Raw genomic sequence first — 25655 nt, 5'->3', positions numbered from 1 at the left:
TTTTCCTGGTGGCCTCTTGTCTTCACACCAGGATTCATTAACTGTAAGAATTCTTTTACTCGAGTAAGAATGGATTTTTCCCCTGCATCTTCCTCAAGACCTTAAATTATCAGAGAGAAAAATCTCCAAAATTGTAAAAACTAATGCATTTTTTTTTCCTGAGAAAGGGAAGTAGACGTCTTCATTGAAGAATGATGAAAATATTTAAAAAACACCTAATTAAAATGGTGTCTAAAAGGACATGGACAATCAAAGTGTCCTACAATAGATGATTGGATAAAGATGTCGTACATATATAAAATGGAATATTACTCAGCCATAAGAAGAGATGAAATACTACCATTTGTGACAACATAGATGGACCTTGAGATAACCATGCTAAATGAAATAAGCCAGACAGAAAACGTTGAAAACCACATGATATCACTTATGGATGGGATATAAACCTAAAAGCAACCAACAAATAGGACAAACAAACAGAGACTCATGGACATGGACAATAGACTAGTAGTTACCAGTGTGTGGGTGGGGAGCAGGGAGGTAGACAGGGTACAAGAGGTCAAATATGTGGTGACAGAAAGAAATCTACCTATGGGTGGTGAACACATGATGCAATATATTATTCCTTACTGTTGAATTGTACACTTGAAACTTAGTGGATTTGGTTAACCAATGTCACCATAATAAAAAAAAAAAAACAGTAATTAAAAAAATAAAAAATAAAATGGTGTCTGAAATCAAATTTAGACACTAAGACAAAAGCACAAATGCCTGGGTCCTTTGTTTCTTCCTACTACCCATAGAGTTTGCTCCTGGAGGAAAAGAAACTATGGCACAAAGGTCAGGGGTAGTAAGATGAAGAGTGTCGAGACTATGATAGGTGCTCAAAGAATGAGGAGGCGTGGTCAGTAGAAGACGTACGTCAACATTCTCCTCGGTGACAGGACAGAAAGGATGGGATGCAGCGTGTGACCATGGCAGCTGGGCAGAGACTAGCATGAAAGAAAGATAAGGAAACAAGGCCTTGGGTAGAGAAAGCCATATTGATGGGTAAAGAGGCAAGGGACATAAGAACAAATTAATCAGCAAGTACAGACGGTTCTTTGCTGCTGATAATACAAATAACAGCAAGAAGAATTCGGCTACAGGAAGTGGATGACTGATTAGTACCAAGGACTGAGCCAGGGCTTATAGAAAAATCCTAAGTCAGTAGGGAAAACTGTGACTGCCCTCTAGACAATAGTAAATGGCCCTATACCTGCAGAGCATTGGCAGGCTCTGGCCTGTTGCTAAGTGGCATGTACCAGGGCATCATTGGACCTGCTGTGTCCTGAAGGAGAATGCATTTCCACCAATTAGAGCCATAAGATGTACTCGTTTGATCACATCACTGCAAATGTCAAGAGGCAAAGACTTAGAAATTAAAATTCTCCAAATGAAATGTGGAAGGCTACCAAAGATTATTGCATGACAATGACCATATCAGAATGTTAACTTCATTTACCAAGGAGAATTATAAATCTGTTCTTAATTTTTCTTAAGTATTTATAACTGTAGGAATATAGGAATGCAAAGCATTATGGTATATGTGATATAAGGAAATATTATATAGTAATAACCTAGGTCGACCCTGGCAAATATAGCTTTCTTATTACAGTTAAAGTGTTTCTTGAAACCATTTTCATTGATCCATAGCCTTGAAGGGATCATGAATACCATCAAACAGCATGAAGTTCAAGGTTATTGTTTGGTAAATAAGAACACATCCTAAATCTGGATGATTTTCAGTTAGTTATTGAGCTCATAGAGGATAACAGTGACTTAAAAAAAAAAAAAAAGGGAGGAGCAGGAAGACTTGAGTGTGGAATGGCAACCTGAAGAGAACTGTAGGAGAAATGATGGTCAGCAGAACTGAGATGAGGTCCAGCAGTCTGGCAAGGACATAAGCCACACTGAGACCTTCGTTGATTCTCTAATCTTTGGAGGCCCCATTCCATGCCAAATAAAATACATAAAGCTGCATCTAGATGCAACAGTAAACATGATTTTGGACTGTAAACAATTGAGAACATTTTGTAATTGTCAACTTATTGCTCTAAGTAGCTCACTTAATTTACAATCACCTATAATTTCCGGACAATCTTCTTGTACCTCAGGGAACTCCTGGGGAGATCTAACCTACAAATTGTTTTCAAATATCATGGACTTGACAAATTTAACAATTAATGAGGGTTCAAATGATGTCATATTCTGAAGTCAAACGATTGTTTAAATTTTGTCATTTTTAAAATTTAGAGCCAATATATTTCCTTGCCAAGCTTCAAAAGTTTTAGAGCTCCTCTTTGGGGGTCCTTATAGACTCTAAGTGTTGAATCCTTAGTGCCTGACAGCTAAATGGCCATGAGGGCTGGCACTGTCATTTTGCCAAGAAGACACAGGCTGTTTCCCCATCTTCTCCACCAGAGCTCCTTCTCCAGGATGCTCCATCAGTAACTTTAAATAATGAAAACTTGCCTTGACTGCTCAGGTCAGAATCATCTGAGTTTTTACTGCCTGAAACACTTGCCACCGTAGACACCAAGAACACAAAGGGCAATTCTAAAATGCTAACCAAACTGCACTTCGACAATTCTCTCTCTCAAGCTCATCTTCAACATAAAACTGTTTTCTTCCATTAGAAATACTTGATAGTGTTATGTCATGGTTATTTGAAGTCCCTTTTTATTATATCATATCAGGAAGTCACTGCAGTAAATGCATAACATTTTTACCCTTTGATAATCAAGACAAAAGAAGATGAGAGAGTATCACAGATGAACAACAGACCTTGTTAAATGTTTCATACCTTTCTTTGTTTGGTTTAATGTTGATGTCACCAATGATATGGATGTCTGCAAATTTTATCCTAAATTTGCTCAGGAGGGAAGCCATTCTGAAAATATAAAAGAGAAAAATACTCTGTCATTGCATATTTAACTATTTTCAATCAAAGAGTTTTGTGTTTAAGATATGAAAAGCAATCATGTCTTATTTCAGCTTAGCTTTCAGACAAAGCCTTGGGTTAGTGTTTGATTTTCATCACAGCACTTGATGGATATATTAAGTGTGGCCAAGCTATTCTGCTGAAGGCAAAGAAATTCTTACAGTTACAGACACTGGAAATAGCAAACCCAGCTCTGCATTCCTCTTTCAGGGAAGATAATGTAGAGCTGATTAAGCTTCTTTATCATTTGAAAAAAAAAAAAAAAAACTTATTGACTATTATCTTGCCGATAACATTTATAGTTTACTGAAAAAGCACTGACAAACTAATGATGATTATATATAATATCATTATATATTAGAAATTTTTTTCCTCTGGCAACTGAAAATTCCGATATAATTTCAAAATTGCAAGGACGGTGCAAAGAAATCCTAGATTCATCAACTGTTTATATTCTGTCCCATTTGACTTATTATTATCTTTTTCTCTCTTTATATATGTCTACATCTATATACACTTTCTCTTTTTTCTTTCTTCTTTTTTTTGCTTGATTTCTTGCTTTCTGTTTACCTGCCCACCTATCTACCGATCTGCCATTTTGAAATAAATTGCAGATATGAGGTCTTCTTTACCTCTAAATACTTCAGTGGGTGGTTTCTAAGAACAAGGGCATTCAACTATATAATAGAGTGCAATTTTTAAAATCAGGAAATTTAACATTGATATCATACTATCATTTAGTCCACCAATCATTTGCAAACTTCTTCAGTCGTCCCAATAAGATACTAGAGGCTTTAAAAAAGTATAATTGTTATAGACATCAAGTTTGTTTACATTTTATTACATGACTCTCTTTAAGAGGAATTAAATACATAATGACCTCCTAAGAAGGAGGAGAAGGTATGAAGAAAAATCACCACATAAAAGCCCATCCTTGTTTTGTGATTTCTGAAAGTAGTTTCTGGGAAGGGAGCAGACATGCATTGTGACTGTTGCAAGGTCCTGCAGCTTGTTTGGTGGCAGGGCCGAGACTAGGACCACGTACAGTCATGCAGTTCTCTTTTAAGTGAGCTGTGTTAGAGTGACTGCTGGGAATTAATGAATTTGAGTCTCTCAGAAGAAATTTTTGGACACTAATTCCTTCAGGTTCTTTTTTTCTTGGGTAGCGCTTAGTAGTCAGAACATAATGAACATTATACAAGATGGACTTGGATGAGGCTGCTGTGCCAAATTTCTTTTCGAAAGCATTTGTGGCACGGGATAAAAGACTTGGGAGACAGTGATTAGAAAACTTACACAGACAGTTTATTGACCAGAAAATGAAGTAAACATAATGCCTATTATGGTGGGGTTGTCTTTAAATCTATTGTACTTCAAAGACACAATGTTCTTAAAATGAAAGCATTAGAACAACAAATATCCAAAATGTTCTAACATGTGAGAGATAAGTTACTTACGCTATTTTTTCTTCCTCAATGCGGTTAATCTTTCCTCCAACATAGATTCTTAATTTACAGTCTTTCCATTTTTTTCTGAGAGTCAAGATATAGGGGATAAGAAGTGTTAACCCTGAAAAAAGAAAAGAGCAAGTTATGACAAAAAGATGAGTATATCTAACCATAAGGAAAGGGATGGCTTTACTTCTTTTTTCATTCCCACATTCATAGCTTCTTAATAATTTAAAGTCTTTGGAGAACAGAGAAATGTTATTCTTTAACTGGTAAAGCATTTTCATATACCTTCCCATGCTGTTTGTTAAATTTATCAACACAGAAATTCTGCTCCCTAGTGTATATTCTAGAAAATTTTACCTCCATCATCAAATAACCACCAAACATCAATTGTGCCTTTTCCTTGCTTCTTTTTAAATTGGGTGCTGGCTTCCACCAGTTTCTGGTTGAACTCTCCCACATGCATGGACTGGATTGCATTAATGCTGCCGTCTTTAATGAAAGAGAAAGTAGTGTAGTCATTCGTCTTTTGAGGAAAGAAACAAAATAACTTTCCAATAAATCTATTCAGGAAAATAGAGGAAAGGTCATGAATTGGTAAGTATTTTTCACACTTACACATAAACAGAGAGCTCTAGTCTCTGAAAAAGAAAAATAAAAGTTGAATTCATAGAGTTTAGATCACCTCCAATAGTTCAAAACTTTGATATTGGTTTTCTGATTACAGTTTCCATTATAAAGCAGTGGATTATTTTCAGGTCCTTAGTAAACTGTCTCAGAGTAGAATTATTATCTAGACATATAACAATGTTAAACTATCTGAAAAAAAAATCTTGATTCTTCTAAATTTCAGATATGTCACTTAAATTATATTTTCAGACTGACTTGAAAGTAGAACATGTGATCGTTTTCCTGGAGATAAGTAATAGAAACAGAAGTATTCCTTTGTTAGACAATTCATTCGCTTGAGTGCAATTTTGGTGTAAATTCCATGAATGTCTGGATTGTAAAGGTGGCTAGGGACCATGTGCATCTCAACTTTCTATGGCCCTCCTCTGCTTTCTTTTCAAGGAGTCTTGTGAAGCTAAAGTAAAGCCATTTGAGCTATTTGAATCTCAGTGAATGCAATGAAAAAGCCAGGAAGTATGAAAAGACAAAATTCTTTTACTTGAGTTATAATTAAGGGTGCACATAAAATACTTAAAAAAATTTTTTTTAAAAAATGCAATCTCCAACCTAACATGGAAACAATGAAAGTGTACCAGGGAACTAGGCCAGTGTTTGAATTGGATCCTTGCTCCTATTGCCAGTAGGGGTTTCTTTGCTACACTGTATATATTATTTCTCATTTCCACCTCTTTGAAAGTTGTGACTTTATTGCTTATTTCAAAGAGACGGTGTCAGTGTAGTGCTTAGAGGAGAGCTGACAGGCGCTCAGAGCTTCCTCTCTGATCTAAGAGGTTCTAAAGATGCTTTGTTCTGTCTTTTGCTGTTCCCATGTTTTGGGCCTGCCTATTCTGAAGCAATTATCTTATATTGTTTCTATCTCTCTGGGACTGCTGAGGGAGAAAGTAAATACATTTATAAAATGGACCAAACTTTGCACCCACATGCACATCAAAGCATCCAGTAGACTCAAATATGAGTGTCTGGAAGCAGAGTTAGTCCAGATCTAGAACTCAAAAGAGTTGTTAACCCATGAAAGCCCAGAGCAGTGAAAGGGCCTACTGTAAAGCTGGGTCTGAAATTTCAGGTGTTGGAAATAAAACGATGGCATTTTGCTTTTCTGAACAATGAGACATGTTGACGTTCGGAGGAGTACATTTCCCCCAAGAATACTGTGATGCAGAGTCAGGCTTCTAGAAAAAATAACGAGTCCCCCTTTCATTAATAAGAACCATTAATGCTTCCCTCCTCCTCATCAGCTGAAGAATAGTAATGGGCTATGGCTTCTGAATTTTTCTTTGCTTTTTCAGACTGTACCGTTGAATAGACCAGATTCAATGGATGGTTAACTCTTCTCACAAATAAACCAAATAATTGAAAAGGAAAAAAGATAGTAGTTAGCATCCAAATGGTCTTATTCCAATATTTACACCTTGAAAATCCTGATGTATCCAGTTTTAGATTTAGACATTTCGTTTTTAAAGAAAATGTCATTCTAAGGGTGGCAGTACATAGCTGGCTTTCCTAATAGCCCATGAAATATCCAGGAACCCGAGGGCGCCTCTAGTATTTGAAGAAGAGTTCGTATTTCCCATAATTCTCTGTAAATATATAAAAATATGATATACAGGTGAAATTTCTCCTTGGGCCATAGTAAGAAAACAAGTAAACAAACCCAAATCTTTTCCAGAGTAGAAGACAGCCTCTTTGAAAGGTTGGATCCTGTCAACTAGAATAGAAGCCTACGAAGTCTCAGTTTGGATAGTGCTGTTTGACTTGGAGACCTTCCCAGAGAAATTATCTTTCTTGGGCCTCACACCAGTGAATGACCAATAATGTTAAGATTCTGATGCATGACAGAAATAAGTGGTAATATTCTAATTTTCTACCAGAAGAGGTCGCTGTGGACTTCATTAAACTCAAAACTGCAGTTTCTGGAAAGAGCAATTTTTTTAAAAATCAGATGTTCGAATGACCTGTTCATAAAATTTATAACAAGATTTCTCATTTTTTGATCCTCTCAGAGGCTTTGTACCACTCAGCAAAAATCTGCAGGTAATTAGTATCAATAAATTTCCAAGTCCAGAATTCTGGTTTGTGAAAAAGATGTTTTTTTGAAATTGAGTTCTATCTGGCTCTCTCATTCACATGTACTAATCACTTTCAAATCCCTGAAATGTCTTCAAGATGTGTGTGTGTGTGTGTGTGTGTGTGTGTGTGTGTGTGTGTGGTGGGAGGATACAGATAAACCTGTTGCCTATTGGCTATTAAATTTTTGTGCCCTTTTCATTGTAACTAAGACATTTCTATTCTCTGGTATGCATTCTGATCCCAAACAAAATATTATTTTAAAATAAAGATTTTACAATAAGATGTTACAAAGGGCTTAACATTGTTGATAAATAACAATAGCTTCTACCTTTCATTCATACTACCTTCTCAAAAAAAAAAGTCTTTCGGTCCTTACTCAATGTCCCCAACATCTTAGATGCCTACTTCTGACCCTTACAGAAACTCAAGTAGTGGCTCATATGGTAATATTTCTTGTAAATTTTAAAAGTACTTACCTTTTTTAGGATTTGGCTTAGTAATGTTCAGCTTGCCAGCTTTTTTAAACAAGCCTCGGATGCCTCCACTTCCTTCTTCACATTCGTTGTCTTTGATAGTGGCTTCCAGAGCCAGCCTCTCCTGTTCTAATTTCTCTAATTCTTCTGATGACAGAAGACAAAATCACTCACTTAATTCAGAGAAGCAACTTTTTTAGGAACGCTCATACACTATTTGAATATTAAAAATGATATATATGAAATAAAATGATTATAATAATTTTTTTTCTGAACGATTATTAAAAAGTAATGTCTGTCAGTAAATTACATTCAGAAAGTAGTAACTAGCCCAGAAAAATATCTTTATGTGTTAAGTCACTGGGTTTTTATTTGTAAGGGCAAGGAAGGCTATTTAATTCTATCTTTATTCACTTCTAACAAAAACCAAAAAGTTAGATCCACTGTGCATAAGATCTTACACACTGAAAACCTCTTATTTACTGACCTAAGCTACTGGGTCAGATGTTTTACAAGAGAAAGTGACAAAATTACAGAAGTATACTGGGTACATATCAAGCACACAACAATGCCTCCTGAATTGAAACAAAACTAGCGAATAAGAATTAAGATAACCGAATCTTGTAGTTAACTCTATGGGCTCTGAATACAAATTACAGTGAAAAATATCCACCACCAATTCTTCCCCATCAGCAAAATACTTTTGGAGTGAGTGACTAAAGTGAAAGAAATAAAAGCTGAGGTTTCTGTGTGCCTGTTAGAGTTCAAATTGCTGAAAAGGGTCTCATGACATTTGAGCCTGGAATAAGCATCTAACTGTGTAAAATTTCCCATCTGGCTGCCATTTATCTTTTTTGGACTCTCATTGTGACAAAAAATTCCTAGCTGCTATGTAACGTGCTGCATCTTTCTCTGACTTCAGCCTGCATTGGATCAGGGTAAATAAAGACTTTAAAAAGCAGTCAGATGACAGTGCTAGAGACTGATGGGCATTCTGGCTTACAGTGGGCAAGGTGGCCCTCTTATCAGATCCCCTCATCTTCTTGCCTGCTGAGAACAGAGCCTTAGAAAATGAGCAATGTTCTGAGGCAGAGAGTGGAAAAGCTAGATTCAGTGTTACAAAACACTGGTAGGACTTCTGTAAATGTCAGCCCTCAGAGCCTGTTGCCTTATCTATCTGGGAAGCAAAGCTATACAAACTCTAGATTTATCAATTATGTACTAACTAAATCTGTCAGGACAGTCACATCCCTAGACAGTGCTGTTATTCAGCTACACAGAATTGTCTGGCTCTTTTCCAGGTTTTAGCAATTAATCTTTTGCCAGTGGCATGAGATTTAAGGTCAAATCACCCATGTGATTTCCCCAAAGCTTCAAAGGTTCTCAAGATCAGCAGCTATAGAAAATCTGAGAAATTAGACTGAGTTGCTTACCCCTGACTTTTGAAAGGTGAACCCAAGCTGCATTGCACTGAGGGTCATGACCGATTACAGCTCTGCTGCTGGCTTTATGTGACATTAAGCAAGTCATTGACTTTTTCTATGCCTCTGATTTCCTATCTGTGAAATGGAAAATTGTAACCCTTCACATTCCCTAGTGTTGCAGAAAGAATAAACGACAGTTCTTGCATAGTTCTTTGGAGCCCCTTAAAGAACAAAGCAATGGGTACATTTTATAGGCAGTGTATTTATTCGACTCCTGGAAATGGCCTTAGTTGTGTAAAGTAAATTGAGTATTTTGAGAAGCTTGGAAGTTATTCTAGCATTTGCTATGTATTACATACTCTCAGGGTGCCTGAGATATTATTCCTTCCCAAACAACTCTAAGATAGTTATAGGATTATCCTTGGTTTGCTGATAAAGCAATTGAAGCTCAGAAAGGTTAAGCAACTTGTCTGATGTCATTCAGCAAGTAATAGGATTCAAATACAAAGAGGTCTGCTTGACTCCAAATCCCACATGCTTCCCACTTGGAAGACCTTTTGCTTTTGGCTTATGAATATTTCAGAGTTGTCTTCTTAACCTCCAACTCTTTATTATCAGAGGAACCTAAACACTCTCAGGTACACGGTATAATACTAAGTTAGTTCTACCAAACTGCGGCCCCCCCCCCCCAAACATGTCATTTTAAAGGGAGGACCCTAAAGATACAGGTACATATGGCAAGATGCCCAGAGCAGCAACACTGGCAACATCCCAGCCCTGGGTGGTAGTCCCCCAGCTATTATCACATTTTGGGGTGCTGCAGGAGGGAAGTTGTGGGGTTATTGCTATTTGTAGTCATCTTGAAGGTGCATATTGTGAGCTTCTTTGGGAGCAACTGCAAGGGCCACAGTGGAGAGAGGGTTTCTTTGCTTTTCATTTGGCTGACTCCAGTGATTAGCTACTAGTTGCCATGTTCTTTGTCCTCTAGTTTAGACAAAGGAGAAAAAAAAAAGATAAATCCTCCTTTGTAACAGAATCAGCTGGCTGAGTGCACTGGGAGCTGCTCCAACAATCTGCTCGAAGGTATGTACACAGCCCATCCCAGCCAGAGCAAACTGCAAAATCCCAGGCCCGAGAAACAAAATCAGTCTTTGCTTGAATGAGTCAGATTCGGCAGGTCCCTCAAAGACAACAAAGACAAGCTGACAGTCTGTTCCAAAGGCTAAAATTTGCTTGGTTGGCTATCTTGGATTTTCAGATCCGCACAGTGGTATGATCACTTGCACAGTAATTTTGCACATTCTCATTAGGGTTAATTCTTAATTATTCACTTTGTAGGTGATCTAAGGCCTCCTTCTGTGCACTTTCTCCTTTTCTCATTTCAGCCTTAAGTAAAAGTGATGTTTTGATGCTCTGTACTGAATTATCTATTTGATGTACTGCTTGCCTCTGTTTGCATAGAAAACCAAGAGCAGACTTTGTCAAAATATTTTTTTACTAGTAGTACTGGCTAGCTGACCATTAGGCACAAGGCAGGTGAACCAAAGTAGAATAAATGGATAGATATAAACTGATATCCATGAGGCTGACAATAAAAACTACTCCTTTTACCACTGCTACCACCACCACCATCACTACCACATTTATGGTCTTCAGGATTCACAAAGCCCGTTCCATATAGCTTCTTATCTGATTCCAACACCAATACTGGGATGCAGGCAGAGCTAATAATAGTCTCCCCCATTTTAATGTAAAGGAAACAGGTTCAGAAAGTTCAAGTGATTTGTCTAAGGTTCCACAGTTGGTGACCCAAGTCTTCTGCTTCCAATTCTAGTGTTCGTCCCTCTTTACCATCCTTTGGTGATAAGCTCTGACCGCTAGTACTGCCCATTGAAGGAATACCAGTCTGCACTTACTGAAGAAATCATCCTCAAATTTCCGAATCAGAGAAATTTATATAATGCTCTACATTTCCATAATACTCTGCTTCAATCTTTAAGCCGGTAACTACAACCGTGAGACATGGAATTGAGTTTTAAGATACATGTCTATTTTATCCCCCACTAGACTGCAAACTCCTGGAGGATAACTTATGTTGTATCATTACCATCATTTACTGAGAGTTTATTTTGTGTAAAGTACAATGCCAAACACTCGGCAGCTTCCATATTTTTTAATGCAAAATAATAAATCTGTAAGGTAAGTATTATAATTATTCTAATTTGAAAGCATAAAAAATGAAACACAGAGAGGATGAGTAATTTGACTAAGATTATATAGCCCCAAAGTGTCAATCTGAGATTTGAAATCAGGTCTCTCTGATACCAAAGCCTGTGCTTAGACTCTACATACTCCCTCTCACATTCTTGGTTGGGTCCATACCTCCCTGCTAGTGTCTACCACCATAATAAGTACCCACGAATAGTTTGTTGAAATAAGAGGACAAGTCAGTGCTATTACCATGGCTCAATACATTTGAAAGCATTGTCTCTATAAAGGAGGAAAAACAAGTGAATAGTTGTCAGGGATGGAATGTGTGCGTGTGGTTGGGAGGAGGTACAAAAGGCAATGCTTAAAAGAAGTAGAGTTAATGCTGTATGCTGAGGTATGAAAAGAAGGGTTTATCGGGGCTGATGGTACAAACCAGGCTGGAATGTGACAGAAGGTAAAACAGGAGGGATTAATCAGAAGAATGCGAGGAAAGGAAAGGGGTCCTTTCCTTGGAAAGGGCCGCCACCTGGGCATCAGGTGAGAGTCTGAATCTTCTATGTTAGGTAATTCCATAGTCTATCGTGATTTACAGAGCCAAAATGCTAGAGAGAGAGAGAGAGTAAAACCCTGCCCTTCTCTTATTCCAAGATTAAGAGACTTGCTGAGGTTCTAATGATGGATTAAAAAGCTTAGACTTTAGGTTCTCTTGGTTGAGGGGGTTTCTAAACAATTCTTCGTACATACCCCAAACTGTTTTCACAGTAAGAACAAAGAGTGCATCCTGAGCTGTATCTTCATGCAAATGGCAAAACCACCTGACTACTCTATTTTTGAGTGCTTTATAAATTGATTGTATGGTAACCAACTGGAGTGACCATATTTCGAAATTCAATTCAGTTGCCAAGATTGCTTCAAATGTTCTATCCTCAGTCTTTTTTTTTTTTTTTTTTACAAAATGTGTCTCAAGAAATAGGCAGGGGTCTGCACATTACAATTCATTTTAATCCTAAGGAGAGAGAATAGTAAATCACCTGACTACAGAAGGGATTGCAGGGAAACCCATGGAGGAATTGCATCCCCTCCCGCTTCACAGCATCTTTTTTTCTTTATTAATTATTAAATTATGCTTCTTTCCTTGGTTAATCAGCTCAAAGCTGTAAATGCTCACATGAATCAACAAGCCATAGCCCAGGTGAAGTCTAGTTGAAGGCAGGAAGCAATCCTACAGTGGTCACCTTCCAATCAAGTAATTATTTACTACACTCCCATCTGTCTTTATTTTGCTAAGCCACTTTATCAGATACAGCAGAATCACCGTTCTCTGAGATGGTCATAAATCGTGCAGTACTTACATGGAACACTTGACTGCAATAAATTGCAAATCACATTTCATCACTATATCTACCAGTATAATTTAGACTTTTTGTTGAAGTTGGTAAACTTGCTAAATACCCCTGCGAATTGAACAATGTGAAATACTGTGTTTTTTTGTGTTGTTGGGCAATAAATTAATTTATTAAAAGGAACTATCAGCCACCAGTATTAGATGAGTTGTCGCAGTATACAAGTTAGAATGTTATGAGCATTGATCTTATCTATATACAAAATTATTCTCCTCACATAAGCCTGTGACACAGTATAGAAATAATTGTCATTAACTGGTAACTTACTTTTAAAGCTGATTTCTATTCATTGCTTTATTAACTACAGTATATGGGCACTCTGAATTGCTAATATTTTCTTTAAATTATAATCTGTGATGACACTGTGGTGTCGGTGTTGGAAAAGCTATGATGACAATCATTAACATAGCATAATGCAATACTTAAGATTTATCAGGCTCTTATTAAGCCTTATATTACAGTATAATATAATGAAACACAAGTTTATTTCTTCCAATTCAAAGTCTAATATGAGAGCTGTTTCATAAATTACATAAACTTCAAAACACTGCATGGAAATGTGGCGTAAAGTTAATTTCTATCATTATGCTGTTGTTTTTCTGCATGTTCTTCATGTATTTGTGCAACATTGTTTTTTGTTTACCCTAGATAATTGCTACTTATAATTATTTTATTAGCATCCAACTGTATTTTCCCTTTCTTGACTAAGAAGCAGAAATATTTCAAACATCAAAGTTGATATAAATCAGATACGTCCCTTGGGAAATTAAAAGGGGTTGCAGTTCACTGCCAGGATTCTTTCAGAAATACTACAGAATTTGCTTCTATGTTGAACTAAATTGATGTTACGAAGTAGTGAGGGGTGGGAGCAATGTTTTTCAGCTACATCACATCTTTCAGCTTGAAGAGATCAACATAACATACAAAGCAAATATGTAATCTAAATACAAATTGTATTTTGTATCCTCACTGTTTAGATGGAAAAACATTACAGCACAAAAAGCAGACAAAATATAGAAAGTTAGCAATAGAATGGGCCTCTTAATATTAGGTTCTTATAATTGTCCTCAATGTTGTGTCTCTTACAACAGACAAGCAGCTCTTATGTTGGGTTTTAAAAGGGAATAGGTGGAGATAGCCTTGTTCCATTCCCATGTCTCAGATTTTACCGCTGCTTCTCATTATGTCATTGTCTTCTCTAGCTCTAAAAGGTAGACTAATGCTTCAAACAGACATATGCTCGAACCTCAGTTCTGCCCATACTAGCCTTGTGAATCTTGGGTAAGCCTCAATTTCATTAGTTGTAAAATGAGGGCAATGATCGTACTTTCCTCATAGGGTAGTTGGGATGACAAATGTTATAGTATATGTGAACTCGAAACATAATACATGGCACATAATAGGTACTCAAAATGTTAGCTCTTGTTGCTACTAATGTATTAAACTCTACTAGGAAAGAATATAAATTAAGCATGAACACTGAGGGAGAATTAGTATATCTGGTCTGTAAATACAAAAGGTCCATAGAAAGAGAAAAATAACATAAAAAAAGAAGACTGTCAATGCCAAAGATAACCTTTATGATACAATTTTCTACAGCAAGGATTCTACTCTCAATTTTATTTTTAAAGCTCTTCATACATAATTATACAGTGTACATATCAGATAGTGGTCCTCTATCTTATACACTTGATTTCTAGTTTCTTCTTTTTTTCTCTTCCTTCTTCACAATACACCAGAATGGTTTGCATCAGAAAATCCACCTAATCCACTTATGTTCCCTTCTGTTATGATGGAAACAATCTGAAATGGCCAGATGGAGTCTGGACCAATACAACACCAGGGGTCTCAAATCCTTCCTAGGCTTCTCCTTGCAGCTGAACCTGCCCTGCAAAACCCTGATCCTCCTCTACCCTGGAGAGCAAGTGCTGCGAGAGAAAAACTGGACAACTAGAGAAATTGCTCCAACTTCACAAAGAGAATTGAGACTATTGTGCATATCTTCCCCAATTTACCACTCCATTATTACAAAACCAAATACCTCATCATCAATCCTCACCGCTCTTGCTCTAAATTTACAAGATGAAGCATTTTTCTTCTGCTTCAGGCCAATCTTCCATCCATGCCCATTCCTTAATTCTTCCTGTTCCTCCAGATTCTTACTCCATGGGTCATCTTTTTTTTTTTTTTTTTTTTTTGCCCCCCCCCCCTTCATTTTCAATCTTTCCCATTCTCTTGGGCTCATTTTCTCAGGCTGAAAGATGCCTTTCTCTCCCATTCTAAAGTCTAGAGGTCTCCCCAACCTCAAGCTCATTCTTCTCAGCATCCAAACTTCTCAGAATGGCTGGCCGCACCCATATTCTCTGCTTCAGCATCTCATATTGTCTCCTCAGCACACTGCAATCTGGATTCTGTCAACACTGCTCTACAGCAGTATGCTTACTAAGATTATCTGTGCTGCATCAATTATACTTCATTCAAAATCTTTTTGGTATTTTCTGCTGTATTTGACAATATTGATGGTTCTCCTGATTTTAAGCTTTCCATTCCCATGGTTCTTACGACACCACAAACTTCTGGTTCCTTTACCTTTCTGGCAGTTCCTTTCCTGCTCCTTCTTTGGGGCCCTTTTCCTTTGCCTCAGGGCACTCCTCTACACATATTCTTTGGGTTATGTTTTCCAGTGTCCCAGTTTCAATTTTTGCCTTAACTACACTGTCTCTTATATTATTTTGCTAGGTCTACCATAGCACATACCACACACTTGGTGGCTTAAAAAGCAACTTTATTTTCTCACAGTTCTGGAGACTAGAGGTCCGAAATCAAGGTGCTGGCAGGATTAGTTTCTCTCTTTGGCTTGTAGATGGTCATCTCCCCCCTTTCCTCTGTGTTTGTCGGTGTCTTAATCCCCTCTTTTTATAAGAACATCAGTCATATTGGATTAGGAGCCACCCTACTAATTATCCCATTTTACCTTACTTATCTCTGTAAAGGCCCTATCTCCAAATACAGTTATGTCTGAGGTTAGGGCTTCAAAATATGAATTCTGGAGGGGATACAATTTGGCCTGTAATATCTCCTACACCTACATCTCCAACTCACATTTCTCCTTTAAGACCAGGGCTGTCTAACTGCTTATTGGACATTTCCAGCAGAATTTTCCACAGGAGATTGTTTAAAACTGAAGCAGACATCTCTTCATTAAACCTACTCTTCCTCTTGTGTTTCCCATTTCCGTTAGTAGACCATCATTAATTTAGTCAGTCAAGTAACCTTTTTTCATTTCTCCCTCCCCTATATTCTATACATCCAACCAACATCCAAATGCTACTCTTTGTACCTCCAAAGTACTTCTGTCCTTTTTTCTCCATCCCTAGCTCTAGTTCAGGCTGTTGCCTTCTCTAGCCTTGATGATTATAAAAATCTTTTTGATTCGTTTCCCTGTTTCAATTCTAGTTCTCACTGAGTCCATACCCACTGTAGCTGAAAAAGTATCTAAAACCTAAATTCGATCACATTATTCTCTCACTTAAATCTCTTCAATGTTTCCTCATTTTCAGAATATGGTCCACATTTTTTTAATATGGCAAATGAAGGCTTTTAAAATGAAGCTCTTGTATCAGCAGCCTCATATTTCACTATTGTCTGCTTCATGCTTTTCACTCTAGTAATACTAATCTGCTTTTGGTCGCCCATATATTGCATTTCTCCATATTCCTGTGTCCTCACGTCCTCACACCTTTGCTAATGCTTTCCTTTTTGCCAACAATGCTATTCCCCAAACGCTCTCATTTTTCTCTTCCTCAACATTGCTTAGTAAACTCCTACGTATCCGCTAGATCTCAAATCAAAGGTAATTTCCTCCAGGAAGCCTTCATGGAGTTAGATGTCCCTCCTCTCTTTCTCATCATACCTTATGACATGAATACTATACCCATTTCTATTACTAAGCTATGAGTCTGTGAAGGACACAGGCAGATTCTTATTAGTCTTGGTCTACCCAGAACTGACACCTACACCACAGCTGCCACATAAGAGGAAACCCCAGAATATCCTTCGTTTTGGTGCCAGATAATCAGTAGACTCCATTGTGAAATTCAGCTAAAATGGTAAGTCATGGATTAGTGTCCTGTTCTAATGTTTCAGTGAATTTTTAGATGTGTTGTTTATTATATACACAGGAGGGTATGTTTAAACTCTAAGACTAAACAAGTGTACTTTACCCTTAAACAACTTAGGTTCGAACGGCTCTGGTCATTTGAACTGAGGTTCCGCTGAACTGGGGTCAATTGAACTATAAAGGTCAACTGAAAAAAGTCCTGCATAAATGGACCTGATATACTCTATAGGGAAAAAGCAGAGTCACTAATCTGAATTAGTGTTTTGGCCTCTGAGTTAGATTAGTGATTCATAGCATGATACATTTAGGCTCATTTCCATGTTAGTTGTAAGCTAGATCATAGACTCTTAAAAACAAATACATGGTTTTCTGAGGAAAGAATTAATCTTCATTTTCTGAAACATCTTGCAGAATGTAATTTGGCCGGTTAATTTACTTAAGGTGTTTATTTTCAATGATGCTGGCTTTGTGGTTTTGTGATAAGAAGAATAATTGATAACTACCCTGGATTATTCTATATTTCTGGTCAGCAGGACAAAGGGCACTTGTATTAGCATTGGAGAAAACACTGCGAAGTGTACAAAGCTCAGGCAAGCACAACAATAACATAAGCTCCGTTGTTAGGAAGTTTTGTCTGTATTGTACACTGCTCTATCCCCAGCTCATAGAGCTCTGTGCCAGGCATGGACCAGGGAGCTTAATAAACATCTGTTGGTTAAGTAAAGAAAGTACATACCTTGCACCTGAAGAACCTGAGAGATGTCAAATCCTTGACTGATTCTGACTATGACCACACCAATCTCAAAATCGAATGCATCACTGAAAGTGGAAACAAACTGATTAGTGATTTAAATGGCTCCTTTAATCCTCAAGCCTTAGACTAATATTAAATGTGGTTATAGGATTTTAATGTAATTAAGAAAATTCACTTCAGAATACAACCAAAGGCTGGTGGCTTTCTGTTGGTCCGTCCTCCCTTTATGCATTTTAAAAAATGTTTTCTGAGTGAAGGTACCTAAGGCAACTAACTCATTTACTCTGGAACCAATTTATTCAAATAATACTATCAACTGGAAATTTGATTAAGAGTTTGTTACATACTTTTAAAAGTTGATTGTTTTCTAATGTAAACAAAACAATCACCTAAATATTTAGGATGGAGAGTTTCTAGGCTGCAGAGACCCTTTGAAATGATCAGCCAAAACTCTTATCCATTGAGGAGATATCCCACAACATTGCTGAAATCAAGATCCCAGTTAAAAATGTCTTCAGTTCCTCTACCATTGACTTTTGATAGACCGTTTGAAGCAAGGCTTTTTCGTGGCAACCCTATGCTGTTGAAGTTGGCTGTTGTGTCTTCTCTAAACCCGGCCCAATGAAATTAGATTACTCAGAAGGAAAAGAAAGGCTCTCTTTCTTTTATCTCTGTTCTTATAGAATATTTTTTCTCTGCCTCTAAATACAGGGCAAACCAATTAGAACTTTGAGTGCATTTTAAAACTTTCTCTGGGAGTTTTTTAATTCAATCTTCTATGGATCTGAAGCCCTGACTCTTTTATTTGGGTCATCTTCCCTCAGAAACAATGAAGTTTGTGATTATCTCTCTATATGCAAACAAGTTTTCAATAGCCAAAGTAATCTTGAATTTTCAAATAATGATATAAATAAGTTTAGAATAATATGAATATCCATTCAAAATTCGATTCATAAGTTATTTTCACTTTACAAAATAGATCTATTCTAGCAAAAGTTGCTGCAAAATAAATTCCCAATACATTTTGTTCCTAATTGTCCTTGATTATAAAAGGTAAACAATGTGTTCCACAAAAAAAAAAAATTGAATTCTGTGCTAGGCAGAATCATTTGGGACCCCCAAAGACATTCACATTATAATCCTGTGAACCTGTGAATAAGTTACTTTACATGGCAAAAGGGACTATGAATATATGATTAAGTTAAGAACCTTGAGATGGTGAGATTATCTAGATAGGCCCAGTGTAATCACCAAGGTCCTTAAAAGTGAAAATGGGAGGCAAGAGAGGAGGCCTGAGTAATAAGATGTGAGGACTTGACCCTTCAAGGGCTTTGAAGACAGAGAAAGGGGGCTGAGAGCAGTGGGCAGCCTCTGGATCCTAGAAGATGCAAGGCCAGGAATTCTTTTCTAGATCCTCCAGAAGGGAACACAGCCCTGCCTGTACCTTAATTTTAGCCCAGTGAGATAGTGTCAGACTTAAAAGTCACCCACACAACTGTAAGCTAATAAATCTGTATTGTTTCAAACCACTAAATTTGAAGTAATTTGTTAATGCAGCCAACAAAACCTAATACTGGTTCTAATTAAAACTAAACCATACTTAAGAATATTATATTTAAAATATTAAAAAAACAATAAAGTACTATACTATTATAATAGTATCCTTATGATAATGATAGTAGTGCTTCATTTTACATCAAAAAAACATAACAAAACAAAAAAGTTAGAAAGGGAAATACCATACGATATGGTTGTGTGATTGTCTTCCTTCTATAATGACCCCATTGCTATGATAGTAAAGTCATTTAACTTTACCAAGTCAGATAAGTTTTACGTTAGTACAAATTTGAGCCACCTTGATATTGAACTTTATTACCAAGAAAACCAATTATTAATTCTCCTTAGCTTGAGATTACTAGGTTGGATTATTTTGGTTCCTTTGAATTTTAAGAAAATTTCTAGAATGTTTGAGATGGTAGGGAGGTTGGAAGGTGATCCCAGGTAATTTTGCGTTAAATAATGGACACTGTGACTGAAGATTTACGAATTTCTTCCTATTTATTTGCTTCACCCTTTTTGTTCCCAAATGTGAAGATGAAATTTCTTTTCCCTCCACTCCTTTTTTCCCCAAAGATAAAGATGAAATTTTACTGAAGAATCTGGATAACAGAGAGCAGATCTAATTCACTTCCAAGAAGGTCTGGTCAGCAACTGATTGTGATTCTAAACATATCAAAATGCTGTTTGCTGAGCCTGGCAAAATTCTGACCCTGATCACCTGTTTTAGCCTTAACCTAGTGAATTTAGAGCACCAGCAGGAGCCAGATGACCACACATGGCATCCAGGCTTTGTTTATTTGGGGAACACAATTCAGGAGAATGCATTTAATGCATAGATTTCTATGGTAGGAAGACTAAGTGAATTTCTGTTTGGTCAGTAATGCATATAATTTCAAAAGATGAAAATTATTTTCTTATGCTTCTTTTCAGTAGAATTAATATTGGAAGGCTTTTGTTATGCTTCCTAAATCTCCCTCAAATGATGATAAATTGGTGCTCATTTTAGCAGAGGCCTTTTATAAGAAGCACTGAATATATGCTTGTTTCGAGGGTGAGGATTTTTTTTTTTTCCTGCATATTATGGACTTTTAAGTGCAGTCAGACCTCTCAGGGCATGTTCCCTACCGTATAATATGAAATCAGAGTAAGCTAGACCCGAGGATATCTTCCATTTTCAAAGCCGTTGACACAAAAGATGGCTTTGGGCATAGCTATATTGTCCCCCTTGAAATGAATATGGTTAAGTATTTTCAAGCATAGGAGAAAGGCTCAATTTTCTAGAATGGTCACTAATGACACCCTGTGCCTTTCAGTAAGTGTAGAATTTGTCTTCTCTTATGCAAGGGAAGGAACCAAACTAGGTAATACTCTGGGTATATATATCCTTCTGGAGACAGTACAACATGTGGTCAGTAGTTTAAATTTGGATGGTCCTGGGCTGAAATTTCAGTTCTGTCACTTAAACGACCCTGTCATTTTCTGCAGCTTATTACTTAATTTTTATAACTGTGTCATTACTTATAAAATAGGAACAATAGTAGTACTTACTTGAGAGTCTTCTTGTGAGTATTAAATGGGGTAACGTGTTAAGGACATTAGCTGGTGCCTACTCATGCTTTGACTACCATGATTACCTTTATCCCAAGACTCTTCCAATATTTAGGTATCGGATATTACGTACCATTTAAAACTCACTCTGTATATAAACCAACATTGCTGCATGGCAGAGGCAGCTAGCATATGGGGCCCTCATGTCAACAAAGAGAGATCTGAGGCTTTGGGGTAGTGACTGCCTAGTCCAAGGCCCCGAAGAGGACAATGACTGAATAGAGCATACCAGCCAATCCAAGATGTTTTGAAAGAAAAATTTCTTCCTTACCTAATTGTCCTTTGTTTTTAATCTTATAAATACGTTTTAAGGTTGTAATTTTTAATATTTACCTTTTTCTTTGACACCAATTTCCCCCACCCTCCCGCCTCTGACACTACGATTCCCTCAGGTTCTATCATTGGCAGTGTTTTTTTCACTTTGGTAAAGATGTCAGAGTACCAGGGGAATGTCCTCTTCTCAGGCAATTTAATCTACTATAACAGTGTCAGTTATGTACTTCTCTGGTTAGTGCTTTATAGACAAGAACACATCTTGAAAACCATCACTTACTGTATGATTCCCACGTAGTTTTCAATCTCTGTCAGGGGAGCTTTCCTCCAGTTTTTCTTATAGCCAATCACCAGAGTGTTTGGTTTCATTCTTCCTAAGCCCGAGGCCTAAACAGAGGAGACAAACACATGGGCAATCCTTACCATACCAGAAAACTACCACTGCAAAGGAAAAATAATGTCCTAAAGAGCACTGAAGTAATGTTCTGATGATTCTGAAGATTAGATTACATTTTAGTCCATGTCCTTCATGCCCATACCCAAGCATAAAATAGAAAGATTAGTTCTAAATCATCTCAGCCATAAAAGGATTTTAGATGACAGAAATGTAGCTTTCCTAAATTAGCAGTCATTTGCATTTTTTTGACGTTCTCATTAAAATGGTTCAATAATTTAAAATCAAGTGAGGGTCGGCTTAACTGTTGGTACGTGTGCTGTAACTTAGTGGTTCAAAGCTCATTTCTACCTGTTACATTCATGTCATTAGTAGTAAAATCCATGTTTGGAAAATTCTTAAATATGAGGATCATTGAAACTTCTACTTATACTATTTATTGAAGAGTAACTGAGCTAAGTTTCCACGACCTAATTTCTTATATGACAGAGTCATTATTAGCCATCTTCCATATCAAAAGTTTCATTCCCTCCATTAAATAACAGGATATGGCTTCCAATTAGTTAAATCTAGTCCAGCAATTTATTGAGTGCCTATTAATTGCAAAGCACTATGTTAGGGGCTGTGGGACAGTGGTGAGGCATGTTCTTTGTTTGGCCTTAAGGAGTTTAGAGGAAAGAAGTTCTAAACAAATAATTATAATCAAGTGCTAATGCAGTAGAAACTTATCTGGAAGCATAAAGGAAGAAGCCTTGTATTCCAGTTGAGGATTCATGGAGAAGGTGGTATTTGTCCTGAATCTTGAAGGTTGGTTAGATATTGTCAAGGAAAAGATAAGAATAGCAGTGGGAGTAAAGGAAGGACATTCCAGGTCATAGAAACTGTGAAACAAATGACCAAAGCAGGACATTTTAGAGGGGACACTAGTAAATAGAAGAAGATAGGCATGGATGGAGGGTTCCTGAAATAAACTTTGCCTCCATCACATTTGCTGTATTGCGCTTAGAAATGTACAAGTTACAGAATAGCTCCTTTGGCCCTTGGCAGATACATGGCAACATGGATGTAATCTTTTCCATGACCATGGTTTTGGGATGTGGTCATTCATACCATAATTTCTTAGATGCAAAGAAGGCTTTATCCAAAATGGTATAATTGTTAGTGCCTCCCTTTATAATCAGTCTGTCCTTTGTTGTGACCCCTTTGTACTCCACTTTTTTTTTTTTTTTTTTTGGATGAAACTCATGCCCACAAGCTTTATGCATTGTCAATTCTTTTTAATAATTTATTCTGGATTAATATATGAGTTCTTTCCCATACTTATGTCTTGTCTCACTGTTCTTATTCTATGTCTGCCCTCCATTTCTAAGCTGAAATTTTTATTATTTTTCTGATCTTCTGTGATAATTTTACATTAAATATGTAACTTTTCCAACATATTGAACCAAAGAGATACCGAACAGTTAACTCACTACTGAAAGAAAAATCAGCATCTTTCAATGACATTTATTTCCATGGTTTAGCAAATTAACAGATGAAAAGAGGCTCATTGAGTATAATATTACTTTCAGAAATGGTTTCCCTGAGTGTGCAGCTACTTTGCAAATGTTCTTCAGGGGTGTTAGAGACATGTATGCATCAAATACTCTTCATCTCCAAAATACTACAATTTAATAAATATTTTTTTTTCTTTCTTGCCTGCATAAGCTTCAGAGTTATCTGGATGCAGTCTTGAATTTCGACACTCCTCTCTATGGCAACTTTGAAAGTTAAATGCATCATTTGGTATATGTAGAAGCAGGGCTATTCAACCAAATTAAAGCCAAAATGATTAGAAAGCCAAACTCTACAGTTTCTAAGGGGCTCTTGGATTGTTTTAAGAAAACTCTAACACTAAATTATGAAGCTCAGAACCAGGGAAAGATTCTATGTAATTATTATAGAATGAGAGAGAAAGGGAAAAGATAAGTGAGAAAAGATGAAAGAACTGTGGGCTTTGGTGTTGAACCACAGAGATTTTCACAATTTATTCAACATTCTAGAAATAATTTCGGGTAGGGAGATTTTCTACCCAGATCGCCATGCATTTATTTAGTCTAGCAGTTGCCCTCACACCATTTGCAACAGAAAAAAGGAAAAGAATGCCTGACTTGAGCATTGCTACACATGCAGTATGAGATGCAAAAATAATAATTTGAAGTTTTAATAAGATCCTGAATGTTGTCAACCATCAGAACAAATTTGCATTTCAATAAACATGGGGGCAGAATGTATGCTGTTGGCCAAAGGCAACCTCATTTTCATTTCCAGTGTATCACTCATAGTTCATTGTAACTGAACCTCTCTGCTTGTTGTAGCTTTGCCTATCCCCAGGAATTCAAAATGACTTTCTTAACCATCTGCATTGATCTCTGACGCTGGCGTGCCTAAGTAGAACCATTCGCTTTGGGAGCTTCATTAACATGGAGCGCTAATTGTCTTTTGCCTCTGTATTCATTTCCTCAATGCCAGCCTTACCTGAAGGAGACTTCGGACACCATCCCTGAAACAATCTGCCGCCACTGCAGCATAAAAAGCCTTGATTTTGTTCTGTATAAGCCAGGCCTGCTTTTTCGCCATGCCACTGTTCATCTCTTTAACACACAGCTTGCGTGGTCCCTGTGTGACACAATGAAATATTGGTTAGAAGCTCTGCTATTTTATATCACACTGCTGTTGTTTTCTAAAGGACAAAAATAGCTGGCAATGCCCCATTGAGTTAAGAAATGGGAAAGGGAAAAACACCTCACTAAATGGGGTTCATGCAGATTCAGCCCTTGGGAGAGGACCTGTGCTGCTCACATTATTCACTTTCCACCCAGAATGTCTAAATGTGTTAATACCTGCTTAATCAACTGCCTCATGCTGAATAAAAGAAAGATCTGAGGGCATCGTGGCACATGAGGAAAATACTAAAAATGTGACTGAAGAAATTCGGGAAAAATACACAGTCAACCTTTGACTTAATAGCGAGAGCCACTTTTGAGAACACCAAGGAAATCTTAGAGCCTGATTGCAAGAAATGGACTGTGTTCTTGGGAACCAGAGCATGGTGAGTTGCAAATCCTGCCATGGACTACCACATCCCGACAATTCTATTCGGCTCATCCCTGCTTTCTGTGTGTGGTAAGAATACCTTTGTACCACTTTTCCATGTGTAATGTTGACATATTCCCACTTATGTAAATCAACATTTCCCATTCACTTAATGGATCTGGTAGGAATTAAACTTCATATACCTATGGTATGGGAAGAATAGATGTGATTAAGAGAGAAGGAAGCAGGTGTTGTAGTGGTAGATGAGATGAAGCATTTTATAATTTCAAGATTTGAGATCTGGCAACTTACTTTTAACTAAAATTTTTTTTTTTGTTTCTCCTACCTTAAAGGTCCAAGCTAGCTCTTTTCCTTGCATGTTTCAAATCAATCCAACATGATACATATCTACTATTTTCCTGGAAAATTCTTTCAATTCATGTTAAGACTTGGAATTTTGTTGAATTGTCTTAGATTTCTTACAGTTTGCCTGGAATCTTGATAAAATGCAGTGTGGAGGTCTGGAACAGGGCTAAGATTCTGCATTTCTAACAACTCCCGGATGATACAGATGCTGCTAATTCTCAGACAACACTTGGAGACGCAGTCTTAGAGGGTCTTGGATTGGAGAGAAAGGGCTTTGGACGTGTGAAAAAGATACTGGGCTTTGCGATTAGACAGAACTGGTTTCAAATCTAGGCTTGGCCACTTTGGAGGTAATTAATGATCCCTGAGCTTTGATATGTAATTCTGAAAAAAGAGATAAAATCTTATCCTGCAAGTGTTTTAAGTAGTCATAGTAAAGTGCCTGGAAGATAGTAGTTGCTTATCTGAAGTTGATTTTTATTATCTTAACTGAGTGCTCACAATCTCGTTGAAGCCCTGGACCTAGTTCTACCACTGTGTTTGCTCGATGGCAGAGCTGAAAGCAGGATGAACTGGGAATCAGAATGTTGGGTTTAGGTCTGGCTTTGGCACTGACTAGCTGATACCCAGGGTATGCCATTTGTCCTCTCGTGACGTGGGTCATACACTTATAAGAATAAGGAAATTGTCTAGATCGTCACTGCCAGGATGATAGCGCTTATCCACATGTCACATCTGAATGTGGCTGGTTGACATTTAGACGTGCTGGATATAAAAAAAACATATTGAATTTTGAATCTTTA

General features: G+C 37.2%; 1 protein-coding gene across 3 annotated transcripts in view; it reads right to left on the bottom strand.

Annotated features, from left to right (window-relative positions):
• The window catches only part of SLC12A1 (solute carrier family 12 member 1), an 82351-nt gene that overhangs the window by 8010 nt on the left and 48686 nt on the right, over positions 1 to 25655 (bottom strand). For all 3 annotated transcript variants that reach the window (XM_016163243.2, XM_016163242.2, XM_016163241.2), the window contains exons 18-24: positions 23929 to 24069; positions 21298 to 21404; positions 17559 to 17641; positions 7668 to 7811; positions 4795 to 4926; positions 4441 to 4552; positions 2846 to 2932 (exon numbers count right to left, since the gene is read on the bottom strand). In XM_016163243.2, coding sequence (XP_016018729.2) covers positions 2846 to 2932; positions 4441 to 4552; positions 4795 to 4926; positions 7668 to 7811; positions 17559 to 17641; positions 21298 to 21404; positions 23929 to 24069 — 806 coding nt within the window. The remainder of the gene's footprint in view (positions 1 to 2845; positions 2933 to 4440; positions 4553 to 4794; positions 4927 to 7667; positions 7812 to 17558; positions 17642 to 21297; positions 21405 to 23928; positions 24070 to 25655) is intronic.

The sequence above is a fragment of the Rousettus aegyptiacus genome, unplaced genomic scaffold (genome assembly GCF_014176215.1).
Source record: "Rousettus aegyptiacus isolate mRouAeg1 unplaced genomic scaffold, mRouAeg1.p scaffold_m13_p_3, whole genome shotgun sequence".
Lineage (NCBI taxonomy): Eukaryota > Metazoa > Chordata > Mammalia > Chiroptera > Pteropodidae > Rousettus > Rousettus aegyptiacus.
Note: the sequence above shows the minus strand (reverse complement) of the source record. Positions and strands in the feature narration are given on the sequence as shown.